Source organism: Anas platyrhynchos, chromosome W, assembly GCF_047663525.1.
Source record: "Anas platyrhynchos isolate ZD024472 breed Pekin duck chromosome W, IASCAAS_PekinDuck_T2T, whole genome shotgun sequence".
Lineage (NCBI taxonomy): Eukaryota > Metazoa > Chordata > Aves > Anseriformes > Anatidae > Anas > Anas platyrhynchos.
The window spans coordinates 9,233,672-9,255,340 of NC_092620.1; the positions used below are offsets into that span (position 1 = coordinate 9,233,672).

Genomic DNA, 21,669 nt, shown 5'->3' on the forward strand with positions numbered 1-21,669 from the left:
TTGGCAATATTTGTAGTCTAATGTTTGCCTGTTTCAGAGCCCTGACAAGGACTTCCACTGGGACAGTTTCACAAAGTTGAATGTATTTAGTAAGGTGATAGATTCAGAATTGCCGTTGATAAGTATATTTACTGCAATAGCACTAATATATGATAATAGTGCTAGCAAAAGGCTATCCTGGGTATTCCTCACCAACAGCTGAAGGTGCAGAGCTTACCAAGAAGGCATCCCTCTCTTGGTAACTTTTTTCCTAACAGTATCTTCTTTTAACTTTTTTTTTAATTTTTTTTTTTAACACTGACTCCTAAAAGTATTTTATGCCCTAACCTTATCTATTCCCTCCCTGGGGTGACGTTTCGTGTGATTTGGGTGAGGTGTTGAATACTACAGTCATAAATGTTTAGCATGTACTTCTTTAGGGTCATTATCATATTCAGGGCTGTGAACTTTAACAATAATTTTACACATAATTAAGCAAAAGGTTTCACTTGGGAACCGTGGCCCTCAGGATTCTGCTGCCAAAACAGGGCCATCCTGCCAACACAGGACTCGCTCCCTCTCATACCAAGCATACTCTCATATCAAGCTTGCAGACCTCCATCCACAAAGTTTGTATGAGATAAACAAGAACAAGCTACTCAATTCCCCTTTGCCCAAGACTGGTGCTTATCACTGACACTAAAAAGTCTGACTCTTCTCCACATTATCCACCCCATGACTACAGTCACTCAATTCGAGATCCAAATCATGTTCATATAAAGTCGATCCTGGGAGTATCCCTTTTGTTTGATTTTTTTTTCCTCTCCACTTGGATGCACCTCTATTTCAGTCCATCCAGACACCATGAGCACTTGAAAAATCAACACCCAGGTTAGCATAGATCTGATACAAGCAAATAATATACAAAACATAATAATTACAATGCTTACTGTCAATGTAAATTGCAGTAAGGAAGCAAGCCATCCTCACAGTGAGAATCCTAATCCACACAGAAGTTTTTTCAGCCATCCTCCTTCTATGCTTCCGTGCCATGTTCATAGCACAGCTGAACAAGGAACTTTTGCTGAGTCTCCGGGAGGAAAAGAGAGTTTATGTCCAGTGGAAGAGGGGACATGCAACTCAGGGGGAATACAAAGAAGTTGAGAGCATATGCAGAGAAAAAGTCAGGAAGGTCAAAGCCCAGCATGAGCTCAACCTGGCCACTATGGTTAAGGGTAATGAAAAATGCTTTTATAAATATATTAATGGCAAGAGGAGAGCCACGGTGAATCTCCATCCTTTACTGGGCACAAGAGGGAGCATGACTACTGAGGATAAGGAAAAGGCTGAGGTTCTCAATGCCTTCTGTACATATGTCTTTACTAGTCAGACCAGTTATCCTTGGGGTACTCAGCCTCCTGACCTGGAAGTCTGGGACGGGGAGCAGAAGAAACCCCCCACGATTCAAATGGAAACAGAGACCTGCTGCTCCACCTATACTGTCACAAGTCCATGGGGCCAGATGGGATCCACCATGGTGCTGAATCAGTTGGCGGATGTGATTGTTGGACCGCTTTCCATCATCTATCAGCGGTCATGGACATCTGGAGAGGTTCCAGATGACTGGAGACTTGCTGATGTGACACGCATCTATAAGAAGGGTTGTAAGGAGGATCCGGGGAACTACAGGTCTGTCAGCCTGGCCTCGGTTCCAGGAAAGGTTATGGACCGGGTCATGTTGAGTGCAATCACGCAGCATATGCGGGACAACCAGGGGATCAGGCCCAGCCAGCATGGCTTCATGAAAGGCAAGTCCTTCCTGACCAACCTCATCTCCTTCTATGATTGGGTGACCCACCTGGTGGATGAGGGAAAGGCTGTTGATATAGTCTACCTAGACTTCATCAAAGCCTTTGGCATGGTCTCCCACAGTTTTCTTCTGTGCTGGGTCCTGCGCTTTGGTCAGAATAACCCCATGTAATGCTACAAGCTTGGGACAGAGTGGCTGGAAAGTTGTGAAGACGAAGAGGATCACAGAATCATAGAATCATAGAATCGTAGAATCATAGAATCATAGAATGGCTTGGGTTGCCACACATTAGATCAGGTTGGCCAAGGCCCCATGCAGCCTAGTCTTCCTCCAGGGATGGGGCATCCATAACTTCTCTGAGCAACCTGTTCCAGTGCCTCACTACACTTACAGTGAAGAATTTCCTAATGTCTAATCTAAATATATCCTCTGTTGAGGAATTTTTGAAACAGCAAGGAGGCCATGACTTGCTGCAGCTGAGCAAACCAAGCTACCAGGACCAATATGAGGAGTTGGCGTAATAATGTTCTTCTATCGCCCAATTGAGGAATTAAAAATATTGTTGCAAGCAGCCGGCATTTCTTCAAGGACAAGGTCTACGTGACTGCTACAACAAGGGGGTTGTTTTCCTGCAGTTGTTTGTCTGAGTGCTTTTGAACAATAATCTTGTGTGAGATACTATCCGTCCCTGCTAAATTGCTATAAGAGTCAGGCTATTCGAGTAATAAAAGAGAGCATGATCTAACCGTATTGATGTGTGTCATGTCTTCGGCCATCCTTCCTGCAACAAATGGCGCCTGAACACAGTGGGACCCAGGACATTGGTGAACGAGCTGGACCTCAAAACTTCTACGGGAGAATGAAGGAGTCGGTGAAGACAGGGGGCGAGTAGTGCTGTGAGCCCAGAAGAGTGGCGGGAGGTAGGAGATCGCTTATGGGATAAGGTCATCTCAAGTGGAAAGCTGGATAAAGAAGTAAGTGGGATGTGATGGACAGTGATTAATGCACTGTGCGGTATGAAAGCCAAGCAGCAGGAGGTGATGGTGGCAGCACAAGCTCTAGCAGTACCTCCTGGGACTGACAGAATGCCTGGTGCAAAGTGCCACCAGCCCCACTGGCCGCCCCGCTGTCAGCTCCAGGCACCCGCCCACCTGCTCCGCCGACAGCTGCTGCGTTTCTCCAGTTTGAGCGCCCACACGCACGCATTGGGCGCTGCCATGTTCCGCCTGCTGCTGCGACCAGGCCCGCCGCCCCGCGGGCCCCCACTCGCCGCCACCGCCACCGCCGCTTTCCCCCCGCCACCCCCCTCCCTCGGGCCGGCCCCCCCCGCAGCCCGTCGGCCCCTCTGCGGAACGCCGCCAGCAGCTCGGCCAAGGATGTGGGTGGATCCCCTGAAAAGGCAGCCACAGATCTCAGCAGTGAAAACAAGAAACTCAGTAATTCCCAGCAGCTGAAAAAAGTTTTCAAAGAGCGTGGTGCTGTAGGGGTTTCATTCCATGTTGGAATTTCATTAGTAATTCTAGGAATCTTCTACCTGGCTGTGTCAAGTGGTGTGGATATAACTGGAGTTCTCTTCAAACTTGGTTTCAGTGAATCATAGAATCGCAGTCATCTAGGTTGGAGGAGACCTCCAGGATCACCTGGTCCAACATCTAACCTAACACTAACAGGTCCTCCACTAAACCATAAATCGTTGCAATCTAAAAGGGCTGCTGGTACAGGCACATTTCTGTTGGCATATGCTATTCACAAATTGTTTGCTCCAGGCCCCAGAGCAGAAGTCCCCTGCAGCCTGTGGTGAGGACCATGGTGAAGCAGGCTGTCCCCCTGCAGCCCATGGAGTACCATGGTGGAGCAGGGTTGCACGCTGAAGCCCATGGAGGAGACCACAGTGGAGCAGGTGGACCTGCACTGATGGAGTCTGTGGCCTGTGGAGGACCCCCGCCTGAACAGATTCTGGGACTTGTAGCCCATGGAGAGGAGCCCACACAAGAGCAGGTGACCTGGCAGGAGCTGCTGCCCATGGAGGACCCAGGTTGGAGCAGTTTGCTCCTGATGGATGGACCCTGTGGTACGGACCCATATCTGGAGCAGTTCTTGAAAAGCTGCTGCCTATGGGAAGCCTACACAGGATAAGTTTGGGAAGGACTGCAACCTGTGTGAGGGACCCCACGTTGGAGCAGGGCAAGAGAGTGACTGAGAAGGATCAGCGGAGACGAAGTGCTATAGACTGACTGCAACCCCCATTCCCCTGTTCCCCTGCAATGTTTGAGGGGAGGAGATGGAAGAGGGTGGATGGGGTGAAGGCATTTTTGATCTCTTTCCTTTGTGCCTCACTTCTCTAGCTTGTTAGTAATAGGCAATAAATCTTACTGTCTCCCTATGCTGAGTCTGTTTTGCCCATCACAATAATTGTTGAGCAATCTTCCCATCCTTATCTCATCCCTTGAGCCCTTTGCATCGTATTTTCTTCCCCTTTCCCTCTGAGGAGGGGGAGTGAGAAAGCGGATGAGGTGGAGCTCTGCTGCCCACCTGAGTAAAACCACCACAACCCGAGATTGCCTCCAACCTTCACATCACCCATAAGTCCTTCTCTATTTATGAGCAAAAGGTCCAGCAGGGCACGGTCCCTAGTTGGCACATTCACCAACTGTCAGGAAGTTGTCTTCCACATGCTCTAGAAACTCACATTCATAAAATTCCATTGAATGTCAAAGGACCAATTGGGAATGACTGTAGCGTATTGCTGTTAGGTCAGTCAAGTACAACTTTGACCGGATTGTTTGTTTTGCTGAGGATAATTGATACCAATTATAATGGACAAAAAAAAAAAAAAGATGCGGAGAGACGCGGGACGCGGTGAGATGCAGGACGCGGAGAGATGCGGAACAGACGCAGAGAGACATGGGACGCTGTGAGACGCGGAACGCAATATTGTATCAGACTCTCAGTATGCTGAGCAGGACCAGTTTGGGTGCCAAGCCTAGTTGTGGAGGCTGCCCAAGATATCTCGAGGGATGGGGAAGTTGCTGATGGTGATTCTAATACTGCCAGCAGGGCTTGCGCCTGTGATCAAGATCGAGCCACAACAAAATCTGTGGGTGACATGGGTGTGAGGACTTTAAGGGATTGTGCTATATGAACCTCTCTGATCACAGTGAGTCAATTCACAAATCCATTAACTTTCCTGAAGGAGCACACGGGAAAGACTCAACATGATATTAGTCCTTTCGATCAATGGCTCGCTGATTTGTTTTGGACGATGCCTAGATGGTTACTGGGATTAATCAAAGAGGGATTAAGTCTTCTGCTTCTTGTGGTGTTAATCATCATTGTGTGTTGTGTTGTGATAAATGTGGTTAAAAAGTTACTTGCAAAACTGTTATATAGCGATGGGGTGATGGTTGGACCAGATGATCTTGGAGGTCTTTTCCTTAATGATTCTATGATTCTAACACCTAATTGGAATTTGCCGTGCTGCAACTCTCATCTGTTGCCATTTCAGAAGAAAAAAAAAATTCTATCCAGAACAAAATTTGTTGAAGAAAGGTGAATAGATTGGATTTTTAGAAATACTTGTGGACAAGTTGATTTCAAGAAGGAACAAAGTTTGCATGTTCATTTGCCGTGTAGCTGTTTTTTTCTATGCAAAAATTGGCTGTCACAGCATCTTGCCCACTGGAAAAGAAGAATGTGAATATGTATGCATTAGAAGAGTATACTCACTTATAAGATCAAAAATTGTACAAAATAGGCCAGCCTCTAAAATGAAGAATTGTACTTCCACCACTAGCTGCTAAGTTTAGTACAATTTAATAATATATTATGTGGTTTGTATATAATGTAATTGCAGTATTCACTCCTTATGCACTTTAGGTATATACACACATTTTTGTGCCGGAGTCATCTATCTGCAAGCCACGTCAGATTTCTTTGTCAAGTGTGGTGTGTGGGGGGAAGTAATACATATTGCTTAGTAAACTTTAGCTTATTATTTCTATCTTTAGTTCCCTCTTTATATAAATAGCATTATAAACGGCCTTATTTACATAAATAGGTTGCTTTTTAATAAATAAAGTAATATTTTTTTCTGCTAATACTATTTATTAGTTGACTTCTTATGGCAGTTTTTTTCACAGTTTGAACTTTGTCATGTTTAATTTATAAACATCCTTTGATTTTACATTATATCGTACCCTTCTATTTTCCATTATTCTCATTCACTGTGATAAAATGGGTCTTTTGACTCATGCGGTATTCATTGTAAACTTTGCTTTTTAACGTGTTTTAAATTATTTTAAACCCAACATTTTTTATTCTATAATTGTTATCAAATTTTACTTAAATAGATTTTTGTGTGTATCACAGTTTACAGGGACTTCCCCTGATAGCCAGGACTGCTGATAAATGATTGAAAGGGGCTCGCTGAGCACTTTCCCCAACTCCCTCAGTACCCTCAGGTGGATCCCATCTGACCCCCATAGACTTGCAGATATCTAAGTGGTATAGCAGGTTGCTAACCATTTCCTTGTGGGTTACGATGACTTCATTCTGCTCCCCATCCCTATCTACCATCTCAGGGGTCTGAGTACCTGGAGAACAATGGTCTTGCTGCTAAAGACTGAGGCAAAGAAGGCATTAAGTACCTCAGCCTTTTCCTCATCTCTTGTTGTCTTCCACATGCTCTAGAAACTTCCTAGACTGTTTCCTCTACTGTATTGTATTTCTAGCAGACATTTGGTAAGTTGAAGTCCTCCATGAGAACAAGGGCTAGTGGTTGCGAGACTTCTCCCAGCTGTTTGTAGAATATTTTGTCTGCCTCTTTGGCCTGGTTAGGCGGTATTTAACAGATGCCCACCAGGACATCTGCCTCTTTGTCCTTCCCCTTGATTCTTACCCATAAACATTCAACCCTGTCATTGCCATTATTAATCTCTATTATTAATATTAAAGAAAGATTTCCCTTTTTGGAGGTTACCATATAATGTTCCACTCTTTCGCAACAGGTAGGAGAGAGTTTGACCCTGGGTTCACAGAGGCTTCTGCCTCTAACTCAAGATAGTTCAGCAGAAAAACTTGGAAATATTTAACAGGTTAAACTTCAGAAAGGGTGAAGGTGGATGAGGTTGACAGTTCCAGCAAAATTTAGGATTGAACTAGAGCTCAACAGTGGCAGAATTTGTGCTGTGCCCAGGGCAGGAATATAAGAACATGCACACAAGTGTGGCAGCTTTGTTGGAAGGTGAAGTATTCTTGACTGGACAAGACCCTATGCAATCAAATGTGGCTTCAAAATTGACTCTATTTTGAGCAGGGGACCTGGACCAGATGACCACCAGAGTTTCCTTCCAGCTAAAATTATTCTTTGACTTCATGATTCCTGCTGTATATAGATGTTAGTTCAGACACTATTTAGACAGGTTTATCCAAATGGTTATGTTGCAACTCTGCTTGTTTTGAGAGAAGGAGTTAGGAGAATCTTATCAAGTAGCGATAGAGCGCTGACAGCATTAAACTAGGATGCTACTTAGTGTCTTTACTAGCTATGGTGCATTGTGCAAATTAACTAAAGCAAGAAGCCTTGGGCCCCTTACCAAGGTCAGTCTCCTAATAAGAGTGTGAGCCTATCTTAAGAAACTGGTGGAAACTGGACCTGCGGATGGACAAGAGCCAAGGAGCAACCGAGTCTGCACAAATACAAGAGGTCAACTAGCGGTGATGAGGAAGAGTCATCAATGTTCATCCCCACGACCCCCAACGATCACCACCAGAAGACACTGTGCAAGCGCAGATGGTAGAAGTTTATGGAAATGACTCCTTGGAACTAATTTTAATATGAAGCGGGGGCAGGTTATGAATATGTATAGGAGCATTGTGAAACTTCATGCATATGTAACTCTTTACTGCATAAAACCAAGGCAAGTTGCCGCGTCAGGTGTGCACAACTTTGGCAGGACTACCCCCTGTGCTGCCCAGCGCTGAATAAACATACTTACTTTACAATCTTACTGATTGTGGAGTCCGTTTTCCACAAGTCAGTTTGTGTAATTATAGTGGTGAATACTGTAACGGTCACAATTGGTAGCAGTCACAAAAAAAATATAAATAGATATATTTCTGTGTATTTTTAGCAAATTGAGAAAATGGTCTAAGATTGCAATCATAATGCTCAATGATATATAAAACTGAACAAACTGCAATTACTTTTTTCTGCCACAAGCACAGATATTCCTTTTTGGACAATTCCATCAAACAGAATAATTCTTGGTGTTGACATTCTCCTTTTCCCTAATCCCTAATTTCCTCTTATCCCTCCCAAAAATTGCTGTAATTTCAGTCTTTCCATTTGTAAGCCTGATATACAAAAATGTCTAATGACAGTTTTCCAGTAGAACAAGCTAGACTAGTCATGGCTGTTAGACAGGGGTAGTTCATGCCCTGTGACTCAGAAAGGAAAAGCTGATTGGAATTTTGTTTCAGTTTTCTTGTATTTCATCTTGGCATTTGCTTGACTTCTCCCTGCACTTAGTAATCTACCTTTTGAGCTTACAAATAGTTCAGAGTCTGAAATTACTGGCATCACAGTGGCTTCACTGGCTAGACTACATTGATGGTAGAGGGCACCAACCTTGATTCCTTGTGACGTTCTTTTATCTAAGAAAGAAAATTGTCCTGGAGAATATATTCCCTCGGGGGCTATTTCTCTAAGGAAGTGAAATGGAGACCTAACAGTTTTCATTGAAGATTTGGGTAGCACAGAAATATATTTGAGGAGTTTGGGAGCCAGATTTGTTAATTTCTCTAGGTAGATGATGCACCTCTGTTGAAGACTATATACTAAGAATGATAGGCACATATCTTCTGGGGGGAAAAAAAAAAAGTTGTTTTTTTAAGTATTTTTAAATATTTTAACAGTTTGTTATTAATCAAAAATATTTTAGTGCAGATGTCCACATAGACATACAGTGTAAGAGTTCTCTAATATTTTGATATGTAATTTGATAGGTACACGAACAAAGACTTCTCTGCGTAGACTCTGTGTAGATGCAAGGGTTTTATTCTTTGGTGTATAAGCTATTTTTACATGACCATTTATTTGTGAATGACAGTATATTAACATTTCTTCAATTAAAAAAATAATAAAAAGAAAAGGGCATACCATTGCCAGGTATCTTATCTTATCTTACCTTATTGAAGTGCAGGTGGACAGTGTTTGCTGCCTGCTAATAAAGAGGAACTGCACAAATAAATATAAATTTTGCTATTAGCTGTTGGCTTTGAGAGGTAAGATTTGAAACTAGTAGTAAGAAGTTGGCAGTAGAGTTGATGCAGAGTCAGAAACTGAAGCTGTGAAATGTTAATTGAACTGCTACAAAGAAGTAGGTGAGCATTGTGGCTTAGTTGATTAAGATGGTGAAGCATTAAAAAGTGTCAAATGGAGAGGTTAGATCTGTGTTTAATCATCTAGACATTACTGTTTCTGAAATGGTAATTCAGCTTATTAAGTATAAATTTTAATTAATGTTATTTTCAGCCTGCAACATTTTAAATGTATTGTTTCCAAGATATTACAGTAACCATTAGACACCATGGCAACAATTCTATGCAAAACAATTTGTTAAGGGATTTTGTACTGACTTCATAAGAACACTTTCAACATTTTAATCAACATAAGTCACACAGAACTAAGGGTATATTTCAAATGCAGTTATTTATGCAAAAACTAACAGTGCCTTGAAACTGTTGCAATTAATTCTGCATGTGTTGCTTCTAATTTCAACAGGTAACTGAGCTAGAATGTGTAAGCAGTCAAGCCAATGTAGTCCACACACATAAAACAGAATTAAACCAGACAATACAGGAATTCGAATCTACATTGAAGAAAAAAGAAGAGGTATTTGCTAAAATTTATTCTTGGCTTTTCTGTTGCATCATTTCTAAAGGCATTTCAGTATTAATCTTGTTATGACTGGAACATACTGTGGCATTTCCTGTAGATGTTAAAAAGTAAAATCAATTTTTCAGCTTCTTTAAAATGATTGATATTTTTCCTTGTATATACTTGCATCAGTCCAATATAGTGCTGAGTATGTAAAGAACAGATTCTTTGCTTTTACTGAGCATCTCTCTGCAAAAGTAAGCCTGCATTGAGACACGTGGTTTCTTCAGAGCAATCATTACACTGATGCACTCCAACAAAGAAGAAAAGCAGTTGTAAACACACTTTCCCTTTTCTGGACAGTGGGGTTTGGAGCAAGAAATAGGTCAATGACTCTTTTTTTCAGGCCAATCTGTCAGTTTTCAGGCCAATAAGTCGCCCCCATAGTCAAGTCAAAACAATGGAAACGGAAGTCATCTCGTTTAGTAAGGGAAGAAGCCTCTCCTAAGAAGGAGGGAGAAGAGGAAAAGGCAGGCACCTCTAAAGCAGAGCCATCACAAAAACAGCAGGAAGAAGAGATGGAAATCATAAAGGAATCAGAAATCACTTGATCCCTATCCCTGCATGAGTTGTGAGAAATACGAAAGGATTATGGTCGACACCCAAGTGAACACATCCTCACCTGGCTGCTTCGATGCTGGGATGTTGGGGCCAATAGCCTACAATTAGAAAGCAATGAAGCCAAGCAGCTGGGATCCCTCTCTAGAGAAAGGGTAATTGACAAAGTAATTGGGAAAGGGACACAGGTTCTCAGCCTCTGGAGGTGACTCCTGGCAGCTGTGAAAGAAAGGTATCCCCAGAAGGAAGATATTGTATATCAAGTAGGCAAGTGGATCACTATGGAGAAAGGTCTCCAGCATCTGCGGGAATTAACTGTGCGGGAGATGATTTATAGTGATTTGGACAATGCCCAGACACCTTGAGATCCCGATGAAGTCCAGTGCACAACATCCATGTGGTGTAAATTGGTGCAGAGTGCACCATCATCACATGCCAGCAAACTGGCAGTAATTAACTGGGATGAGGGTATGGGACCAACAATGTATAAATCTGTCCTGCCAGCTTCAAAAATATGAAGACAATCTCTCTGCTCCAGTACAGGCCTGTGTCTTGGCTGTAGAAATGACTATTCCAAAGGCTTCACGACCCTGTAGAAAAAGCATCTCCCTCCTCATCCAGACGGAGTGATATTTCAGCCACTAAGAATCAGTATTTTCCTGCTGGAGGGAGAGAGCACCCAAGATGCACACCATGTGGAACGTTGTGGTTTTATCTATGTGACCACGGGGAAGATATAAGGAAGTTGTCGAGGTGGTAAAAAAAAGACTTGCCGAGGCAATCGGCTCTGGGGCAGACGCGTTCTGCAGTGGAGTGGGGAATCAGGACAGGCAGGGCTTTTTTTCCGGCATCGAGGCCACTCGAACCAGCCGAGGGAGCCACCAGGACCCGGCAGCCCTTGCGAGGGAGGCTGACGAAGCGTAGGTGGAGCCAGCAGCGCCCCCTCTACCCTGACGTTCAAAAACAGCCCCTAGGGAGCACAACCCCACCTTCCCAGGTGCCCTTACACAACAGGTTTGAGGCCCTGGAGCTTGAGAGACCGGTGGGTAAGGATGATGTAGTAGGTCTACCCAGGAGGATGCCCAGGGCGAGGAAGTCGACTCCACGGCTCAAGACTGCCTCCACCAAGAAAGGTAGAAGGGTAATCATTGTAGGCGACTCCCTTCTCAGGCAGGAAAAGGATGAGGTTGAGGGTCTGGACAATAGTCCGAACCCGGGAAGCAAACCTGCAAAGCATGTCAGGATTGGTGGAAGTACTGAGCATATGGATCGGGGCCGGGCGGAGCACTGCATCACAACTGGTGCCACAAAAAAAGAACGGAGAATCTTAGTGATCAGAGACTCCTTGCTGAGGGGCACTGAGGCTCCCATTTGTCACCCAGATAACCTATCCAGAGAGGTGTGCTGTCTTCCTGGGGCATGTGTCAGAGACGTTAGGAAGGCTCTGCCACAGCTCATTAAACCGGAAGATTACTATCTTCTTGTTGTCATTCAGGTTGGATCCCGGGAAGCTGCAACTAGAAAAATGAGGAATATTAAAAAAGACTTTGCATCCCTGGGAAGGTTGTTGAAGGGATCAGGGGCGCAGGTAGTGTTCTCCTCTGTCCTCCCGCTGGGTGACCGGGACCCAGAAAGAAGAAGGAGAATGGGACAGGTGAACGACTAGCTGAGGGGGTGGTGTCTGGACCAAGGATTTGGGTATTTCGATCTTGGGCAGCCCTTTGAGAAGCTGGGTACGTGGGCTGCTGATCAACTCCAACTCAGTATGTGGGGCACAAGTGTGTTGGGGAGCAAACTCTCTGGGCTAATTACCAGGGCTTTAAACTAGGTTTAACAGGGGAAGGGAGGGGAGCTAAAAGTGACAGAGAAGGGCTGGGTGAAGTTGTCACTGCTGTCATTGTTGAAGATAGTAGGGAAAGACCTCTGAGTTGTCCCATAGGATCGTCCGAGGGCTCCTCAGAGAAGGCAATGATCCCGATACCCCATCTGGAATTTTCTTCTTCTTGCATCCCTCCAGGGGTAACTGTGCCTGTTGCTTCTCTAATGTGCCTGTATACCAATGCGCGGAGCATGGGAAATAAACAGGATGAGCTCGAGATCTGTGTTTGGTCGTGGGGCCATGATCTCGTTGCAATCACAGAGACGTGGTGGGACAGCTCGCATGACTGGAATGCTGTCATGGAGGGCTATGTCCTTTTTAGGAAAGACAGGCTGGGGAAGTGAGGGGGTGGGGTTGCCCTTTATGTGAGGGAACAATTAGAGTGTACGCAGCTCCACCTGGGGGAGGGTGATGGACAAGTGGAGAGCTTGTGGGTGAGAATTAAGGGTCAGGCTGGTATGGGGGACACTGTTGTGGGGGTGTATTACAGGTCACCAGATCAGGAGGAAGAAGTCGATGAGGCCTTCTACAAGCAGCTAGTAGTAGCCTCACGATCACGGGCGCTGGTTCTCATGGGGGACTTCAGTTTGAGGAAAGGGGTGTTCCTGGACCTTGTCCTTACCAACAGGGATGGGCTTGTTAGGGATGTGAAGGTCGGGGGTAGCTTGGGATGCAGCAACCATGAGATGGTGGAGTTCAAATTGGAACTTGGTGGAAGTAAGGCTAAAAGCATGATTGCAACCCTGGACTTTCGGAGAGCCAACTTCGACCTCTTCTGGGACCTGCTTGGGAGTATCTCATGGGTTAGGTTGCTAGAAGGCAAGGGTGCATATTAGAGCTGGACTACATTTAACCAGCACTTCTTCCAAGCTCAGGATCAGTGCCTCCCTAAGAGTAGGAAATCGGGGAAGGGGGGCAGGAAACCTGCGTGGATGAGCAAGGAGCTCATCGACAAGATCAAAAGGAAGAGGAAGGTTTATGAAATGTGGAAAAGGGGCCTGTCCTCTTGGGAGGAGTATAGAAGTGTTGTCAGGGCCTGCAGGGACGCAACAGGGAAGGCTAAAGCCCACCTAGAGATGAGGCTTGCAAAAGAGATAAAAGATAATAAGAAGGGTTTTTTAAAGTATGTAAACAGTAAAAGGAAGACTAGGGATAATGTGGGTCCCTTGCTGAACGAGGGGGCTGTCCTGGTAACGGGAGACGCCGAGAAGGTGGAGATACTGAATGCTTTCGTTGCTTCAGTCTTTTCTTCAAGGGCTCCCCGCTGGGACTCCTCAACCCTGGAGGGAGGAGAAAGAGTCTGGGAAGTGGAGATCAACCCCCTTGTTGACAAGGGAGTGGTTCAGGAGCGTCTGAGTGGGCTCAGTGCACACAAATCCACGGGTCCCGATGGGATGCATCCACGTGTGCTAAGGGAGTTGGCAGAGGTGATTGCCGAACCGCTCTCTATCATCTCTTAAAGGTCCTGGAGAACAGGAGAGGTGCCTGAAGATTGGAGGATAGCCAATGTCACTCCGGACTTCAAGAAGGGCAAGGAGGAGGATCTGGGAAACTACAGGCCAGTCAGTCTCACCTCTGTCCCTGGGAAGGTGTTGGAACAGCTTGTTCTGGCAATTGGAAGAGAAGAAGGTCATGAGGAGTAGTCAGCATGGATTCACCAACCCAGGCAGCCTGCTCTAAGGAACCTGCTTTGGCAAGGGGGTTGGACCTGATGATCTTTCGAGGTCCCTTCCAACCCCTTCAGTTCTGTGATTCTGTGAAAATTATGAAGAAGATTATCCTAAGAGTTATTGAAGCGTAAATAGGGGACACCGCAGTCATTGGTTCCAGTCAACATGGGTTTACGAGGGGTAGGTCCTGTTTGACTAACTTAATTTCTTGTTATGATAAGATCACCCATCTAGTCGATCAAGGGAAACCAGCTGATGTGATCAGCTGATTGTGGATTTCGGTAAAGCTTTTAACACAGTTTCAACACAGTTTCCCATAGGATCCTACTGGACAAAATGTCCAGCAAACAGGTAAACAAAAACATCATACGATGGGTGAGCAGTTGGCTGATGGTCACGGCTCAAAGGGATGTGGTAAATGGGTCCACATCAGGCTGGCGGACAGTCCCTAGTGGGGTCCCTCAGGACTCCATTTTAGGGCCAGTCCTCTTCAATGTTTTTGGATATAGGACTAGAAGGTGTTTTGAGCAAATTTCCTGATGGCACTAAACTTGGAGGAATTCTGGACACTGTTCAGGGTGGAAAGGCCTTGCAGAGATCTGGACAGATTGGAGATCTGGGCCATCACCAACCGCATGAAGTTTAACAAGAGCAAGTGCCAGGTCCTGCACCTGGGACAGGGTAATCTTGCGAGGTCCCTTCCAATCCCTTCAGTTCTGTGATTCTCTGAAGCTGGATGGTGAACCTACTTCATCCCTAACTGCTCAGGTACATGAACTGAAAGGAAATACAGCAGCAAGAAGAGGGGCTCCTAAGAAAAATGCTGCTCCAGTGTCTGTTGGGCAGTTCCCCAGAGGCAGTAGAAGGGCTGACCCAGTGTCGTGGTTCTGCTCGAGTGGGCAGCCGAGCTCCACCACAGCCGCTCTCTCACTCCCCCTCCTCAAAGAGGAATGGGGAGAAAATATGTGAAAGGGGCTCAAGGATTGAGATAAGGACGAGAAAATCACGCAATAATTAGTGTAACGGGCAAACCAGACTCAGCATAAGAAGACAGATAGTAAGATTTATTGCTCATTACTAACAAGCTAAAGAAGTGAGAAACAAAAGAAAGAAACCAAAAGCACCTCCCCCCCAAATCCACCCTCTTCCACCTTCTCCCCCCGAGCGGCGCAGGGGAACGGGGGAATGGGGGTTATGGTCAGTCTACAGCACTTCTTCTCTGCCGCTCCTTCTCGGTCACTCTCGTCCCCTGTGCTGTGGGGTCCCACCCACGGGATGCAGTCCTTGACGAACTGATCCGGCGTGGGCTTCCCACAGGCAGCAGCTCTTCCAGAACTGCTCCAGATATGGGTCCGTACCACGGGGTCCATCCCTCAGGAGAAAACTGCTCCAACCTGGCTCCCCTACGGGCAGCAGCTCCTGCCAGGTCACCTGCTCCTGCGTGGTCTCCTCTCCACGGGCTACAGGTCCGGCCCGGAATCTGCTCCGGCAGGGGTCTTCCACAGGCGGCAGCCTCCGTCGGTGCAGGGCCACCTGCTCCACCGTGGTCTCCTGCACGGGCTGCAGCATGGAACCCTGCTCCACCGTGGTACTCCATGGGCTGCAGGGGGACATCCTGCTTCACCATGGTCCTCACCACAGGCCGCAGGGGACTTCTGCTCTGGCGCCTGGAGCACCTCTCCCCCTCCTTCTACACTGACCTTGGCACCTGCAAGGCTGTTTCTCACTCCCTTGACTCTCCCGGCTGCTGTGTGGCGCAGCGTTTTTTTCCCTGTCTTAAATATGCTCTCACAGAGGCGCAAAACAACATCGCTTATTGGCTCAGATCTGGAAAACAATGGGGCCCTTCCCAAACATGGGGCGGCTTCTAGATCTTTCTCACAGAAACCACCCCTATGGCCCCCTGCTACCAAAACCTTGCCATGTAAACCCACTACACCCAGATCCCATTTGTGACCCTGATGAAGGGACCTCTGCTTCTCATTTGCAAGAATTAAGTGGCAGACACTCCAGCCAGGACTAGAGGGGCCCTGCCTCTGGCCAGGTAGAGGAGAGGGATAACCGGATTTATTGGACTGTGTGGATCTGATGACCTGGCACATCGGAACCACAAGAATACAAAGCTCTAGTGGACACTGGCGCACAATGTACCTTAATGCCATCAGGCTACCAAGGGACAGAACTCATCTGTATCTCTGGAGTGACAGGGGTATCCCAACAACTAACTGTACTGGAAGCTGAAGTGAGTCTAACTGGGAACAGTGGCAAAAGCATCCCATTGTGACTGGCCCAGAGGCTCCATGCATCCTTGGCATAGACTATCTCAAGAGAGGGTATTTCAAGGATCCAAAAGGGTACCTGTGAGGTTTTGGCATAGCAACTTTGAGCACAGAGATTAGGCAGCTGTCTACCCTGCCTGGCCTTTCAGAAGACCCTTCTGTTGTAGGATTGCTGAAGGTTGAAGAACAGCAGGTACCAATCGCTACCACAACTGTGCACCGGCGGCAATATTACACCAAGCGAGACTCCCAGATTGCCATCCATGAGTTGGTTCATCAGCTGGAGAGCCAAGGAGTGATCAGTAAGACTCGCTCACCCTTTAATAGTTCTATATGGCCAGTGCGAAAGTCTAATGGCGAGTGGAGGCTAATGGTGGACTATCGAGGCCTGAATGAAGTCACGCCACCACTGAGTGCTGCAGTGCCGGACATGCTAGAACTCCAGTACGAACTAGAGTCCAAGGTAGCCAAGTGGTATGCCACAATTGATATTGCTAATGCATTTTTCTCCATCCCTTTGGCAGCAGCATGCAGGCCGCAGTTTGCTTTCACTTGGAGGGGCATCCAATACATTTGGAATCGACTGCCCCAGGGGTGGAAATGCAACCCTACCATTTGCCACGGACTGATCCAGTCTGCACTGGAACAAGGGAGATCTCCTGAACATCTGCAGTACATTGATGATATCCTCATGTGGGGCAACACCACAGAAGAAGTTTTTGAGAAAGGGAAGAAAATAATCCATATTCTCCTGAAAGCTGGTTTTGCCATTAAACATAGTAAGGTCAAGGGACCTGCACAGGAAATCCAGTTCTTGGGGGTAAAATTGCAGGAAATGGAAGAACGTCTTTTCCAAACTGCCACATATTTAAGCGATTAGCTTCACATTGGTATTGTTTCCTGTTTTGATCCCTTCCCCTTTTGAATTATGAAGATGCAAAGAAATCCTTTTCAAAAGGATTTCTGGGAGGTAAATATGCCCTTCCGGGAAAAAGTATTTATTAGCTTTAAATTTGATACCTTTTAGTTTCATTAACTCTTGAAATAATCTAAGAAAATATTTATCTTCCATTCTTTATTTTATATATAATGCTATTTTTATACCTTATTACTGTACTCTTGGTGTATTAAAGATATATTTCTTTTTGAATCCTTTTTCAGAAACCAGTGGTCAAATCAGGTAATTTCTGATGCTCAGCCCTGCTGCTAGTGACATGATAAGCAGCTCACAGATGAACATTGTATTTTTATCTTGAAAAAAAAATGAAGAAGGCTGGATTAAAATAGAACTTAAAGCATAAGATTGTTTCTCTATTTACAGGGACCCTTGATTTTCCAGGAGAAAAAAATATTTCAGATCTTTTGTACTGGAAAGATGCTTGCACTTTTATAACAAATAAAATACTTATCTGTATTGTTTATTCACAGTGGAAATGCTGTTTTGGAACTGTGATTCAATAATACTGGGAGCAGGGCTTAAACTTCATGTGCTATGATGTACAGTAGCCAATTGCCACTTTTCATTTTATTGCAATGGCTTTCTCTGAGAGAAGCAGCAGCAGCCAGATTACCTGCACTGACTCTGAGCCAGGTAATGTGTTGCTAAAGAATTTTTTTCTTCTCCCTCAGGAAATAGAAAGATTGAAACAAGAAATTGACAGTTCCAGAGATCTCCAGGCACAGAGGGGTTCTTTGACTCAGAAGTTACAGGTGAGTTATAGTGCATCGTCTTAATTTAGATAGAATGTCAAAATTATCTTCAAGTAAGCAGTTCACAGCACCTTGTGCTATATATTTATTGAATCTGATAGATAAGTATATAGGTTAGATTGCATGCTACCTCCCTGAGCAGCCTGTTCCAGAGCTCCGTCACCCTCACCGTGAAGAAATTCTTTCGCATGTTGGTGCAGAACTTCCTGGGCTCTATCTTGTGACCATTACTCCTTGTGCTGTCCCTGCAAACCACTGAAAAGAGGTTGGCCAAATCCCTCCATCTCCCACACCTCAGGTATTTATACACATTGATGAGATCCCCTCTCAGTCTTCTTTTCTCCAGGCTGAACAGACCCAGGTCTCTCAGCCTTTCCTCATAAGGAAGATGCTCCAGGCCCCGTATCATCTTTGTGGCCCTCTGCTGGACTCTTTCCAGGACTCTTTCCTGTCTTTTTTGTAACGGGGAACCCAGAACTGGAAATGACCCAAATTTCATCTAGGACTCCACAGAGTACTTTGGGGCTAGCAGATGTCCTTCATAGATACATATTCTGGACAGTTATGGTCCCATTTTCACAGCAGTATCTTCTCATAGGTCTTGTGTGCCATTGAACTGTCAGGTTCTATATCATCATGTTGGGATAAGTCTGTATTCAGCTTCTAAACATTCTCTGGTAAAGTAAAAGTTAAAGCATTATTGTGTAATACAGACTTTAAAAACAGAATATGACATTTTCTTGGAATTATTTAGAATCACTGTGGTTTTATTGTGTGTTTTTTCATTACTTTTTCTTTATTTTGTATATACCCTCCCTTGCTATGTCTGAGCTACTGACCAGCCAGCACAGAGAATCCTGCCTTGGGAAGCACCAGCCTTCTGAATGAGGCTGCCTCAGTGCTTAGATAGGTTTAAACTCTGAATTCAGACTTCAGAGATAAGTTTAGATAATACTGGAAACTGAGGCATTAAATAGTTCCAAATACAAAGTGCTGAAAAGTCACTCTCACTGTTCTGCATCTCAACCTAAATCACCCTAAAAGCAAGCCTTGTCTGGCTATCCTCAGCTTAAAAATCACTAAGCAGGTATTCTTTTAAATGCATTATATGAATTGGAACTTCCTTGAATCTCATTTTAACCTACAGAATAAACAACATAAGATCAAAGTAAGTTTATTATTTGTTCCCCATTCTTGCATCAAATTATTTGTAAAAAGTACGTTATTATGGTGCTTCTTTAAAGATTTTGAGTACATCTGAGCTTGCCTGTTCCACTATTCCAAAAATTGTTGTTGGCTTTAGACTAAGCATGGGAGCCCTCAGCTGAAAAGGAAATTGAGAAGCTCAAAAAGTTTCTCAGGGCCCTTGACGCTTAATAATTTCATTACCAATGTTGAGAAGACATATCAATGAATCATGATCAGTGTGACTCTCGCTGTAAATCAGGATATCTTCATTACTATATAGCTGATTCCTAAATATAGCTGTTTTGTATGGTTTGAATATTTTATTCTGATCTTTGCTGAATTCCAGAAGAGATTATTACAGTGACTAACAATGGAGGGGTTTAGAGGGAAATGCTTTATGCTGGATATGGAAGGAAGTTCCTACATCTAATCTAAAGCTTTTGTTTTGTTTTGTTTTTTACCTGTGTGCTCTTGCCCTAACAGCTCACAGCAGAACAATTCCTAAATTTAAGAGCATTTGAGGAGGACCTGAAAGATGTTCAGGGCTAGATACAGGCCATCAGGCTGCTCTTCAGACCCAGCTGGTGTCCATGTTGTGAAATAAAACCATATACATATCCATGCATTTGTTCCAAAGTGATCTCTTTCATCACTGGCTTCCCTAGTTAGAGAAATTAATTTATCTGGATTAAGAGCAGTGGCAAGGAGACTTCCTAGAGCACATGAGTTTGGTGAGTAGAAGAGGAACAGTGACAGGAGAAGCAGAAAGTGTGAGCAACCGCTTTTGTGTGAGCTACAGAAAGGACTGTGTCATTCCTGCAGAGCTGAGAGGGCCCTGAATTCCCTTTTATTTTTTTATTTTTTTTTTGTCCTATACACAGTCACTCAGCTTCAGAGGGTCTTAAATCCATGCAGTCATTACACAGTTTAGTACTTGTCAATACTTGGTTTGGAGGGCAGAGTAGGCCCAATGAAAGAGAGCCTACAGCAATTACAGATTGGGTTATAATCAGCTATCTTGTTCATTATAGCAACTGTGAAGTAGCTAATAATTACGTTAGCATGCATACATTTTAATTTATATTGTTTCTACAAATACTCTTTTTCAGTTAGTTTCCTTTAATCATTTGGCAACTATGTTATTCACTGTTAAACAGATTAAAATAATTATTCTCTTAATTCTGGCAGCAAGGGCTAATTTTTGTTCTCAGCTGTGCTGTTCAATACTGGTGGCCAAAACTCTGTAATATTTGTCCATTTACAAACAAGAAGTAAGTGAGGTATTCCAGTTCTGAGGAGATGAGGTCTGCACCCCAGCCCTATCACCACTCATGAGGGTTGTGGCCCTGAGCTCTCCTTTACAATTCCCCTGTCATCTTCTTCTCCTTTACAATTTGCTCTGTCTTCTCCACCTGCACTGCCTCTGGGGGTCCCATAGCTCTCTCACCCAATGGAGCTGGGAGATGACGTTGAGCACTGGCCACATTGCCCCATTCTTCCTCTGCCTAGAGGTGTAACAGCCAATTGACAAAGCAATCATGCCTGTCGCAGATGGAAATATGTTTTAGACAATGGGCTTTGACACAAAGCTTCTTTTTTTTCCCTGTTACTCTTGACTTCTCAAATACATATTACATATGGGTCAGGTTGTTTCTTATGATTCACAGAGATCACTCCAGTGTAAACATGAATATACTTGTTAGCTTCAAGGGAGACAGAAGGCTAATAATAAAAACAGTGGGAGTGTGGGAGGGCAGAAAGAAGAGTCACTTGTGCTGGGAGGAAGGACTGCTGCAGGATGCCAAGCAGCTCTCTCTATGGCTGTGCGTGAAACAAACGGTTGTAAAAACTCAGAGGAGCTGTTAAAGCTTTGTGACACAAAGCCACTGTAAAGGTAAACAGTGTTTAAAAAAATATTAGTGTACATAAATACTAATTGACCATGCACTTTTCCAGAAAATGGCTGCTCAGGGTATATGGTGTACTAAGTACACTGTCCCAGTGCTGCCTTTGAAAGGGTTTTCATAGCTGAAATTATGAAATTCTGCATGAATTTGAGCCATACAATGAATGAGACAAAGAACAATTTGCTATTCCAGAGCCACATCACTGTTATACGCATATATTACATACATATATATTATATGTTATATAATTATAATGATATAAGATAGGGCACCCAGTTCGCACGAGGCAAAACAGCTATAACCTCTCCTCCTATTAATACACAAGCCAGAGATGGTGGTGGTCCCAGCCTGGAGTGCTCTCCACAAGCTGCTTGGCATGAGGCAGAGTGACTCTGTGCTGTTACTTGTAGCGGTTTGGGGATTTCTCTTCCACATAAAAGAGAGAGAGAGATGAGCTTGCTTGTGGTCAGATCCCATGCGCTATTGCTGCTCCATCTTTCCAGCAACTGTATTGGAACAGCTTGACTGTACAGCACTAATAGCTCTTATGTTTTCTATTGTGCCATGGACCTTGCAGTTAGGTGCCCCAGGGCATAGAGCAGTGAGACAAGATACTTAGCTTGCACTTGTATGATTTAAATGATATAATTCATTTCACCTTGACATCAGTCTTGCTAATTTTTATTTCAGTCTTAACATTCAGTACAATGGTGGTTTTACCGTGCTAGGCAGCTAAACACCACAACCGCT

The 21,669-nt window shown here is 44.6% G+C and overlaps 1 protein-coding gene across 1 annotated transcript in view; it reads left to right on the forward strand.

The window, feature by feature from the left end:
- LOC113841684 (homer protein homolog 1) overlaps positions 1 to 21,669 on the forward strand; it is a 266,367-nt gene that overhangs the window by 233,580 nt on the left and 11,118 nt on the right. The window contains exons 7-8 of the mRNA XM_038169480.2: positions 9,573 to 9,683; positions 17,744 to 17,824. Of these exons, the coding sequence (XP_038025408.1) occupies positions 9,573 to 9,683; positions 17,744 to 17,824 (192 nt within the window). The remainder of the gene's footprint in view (positions 1 to 9,572; positions 9,684 to 17,743; positions 17,825 to 21,669) is intronic.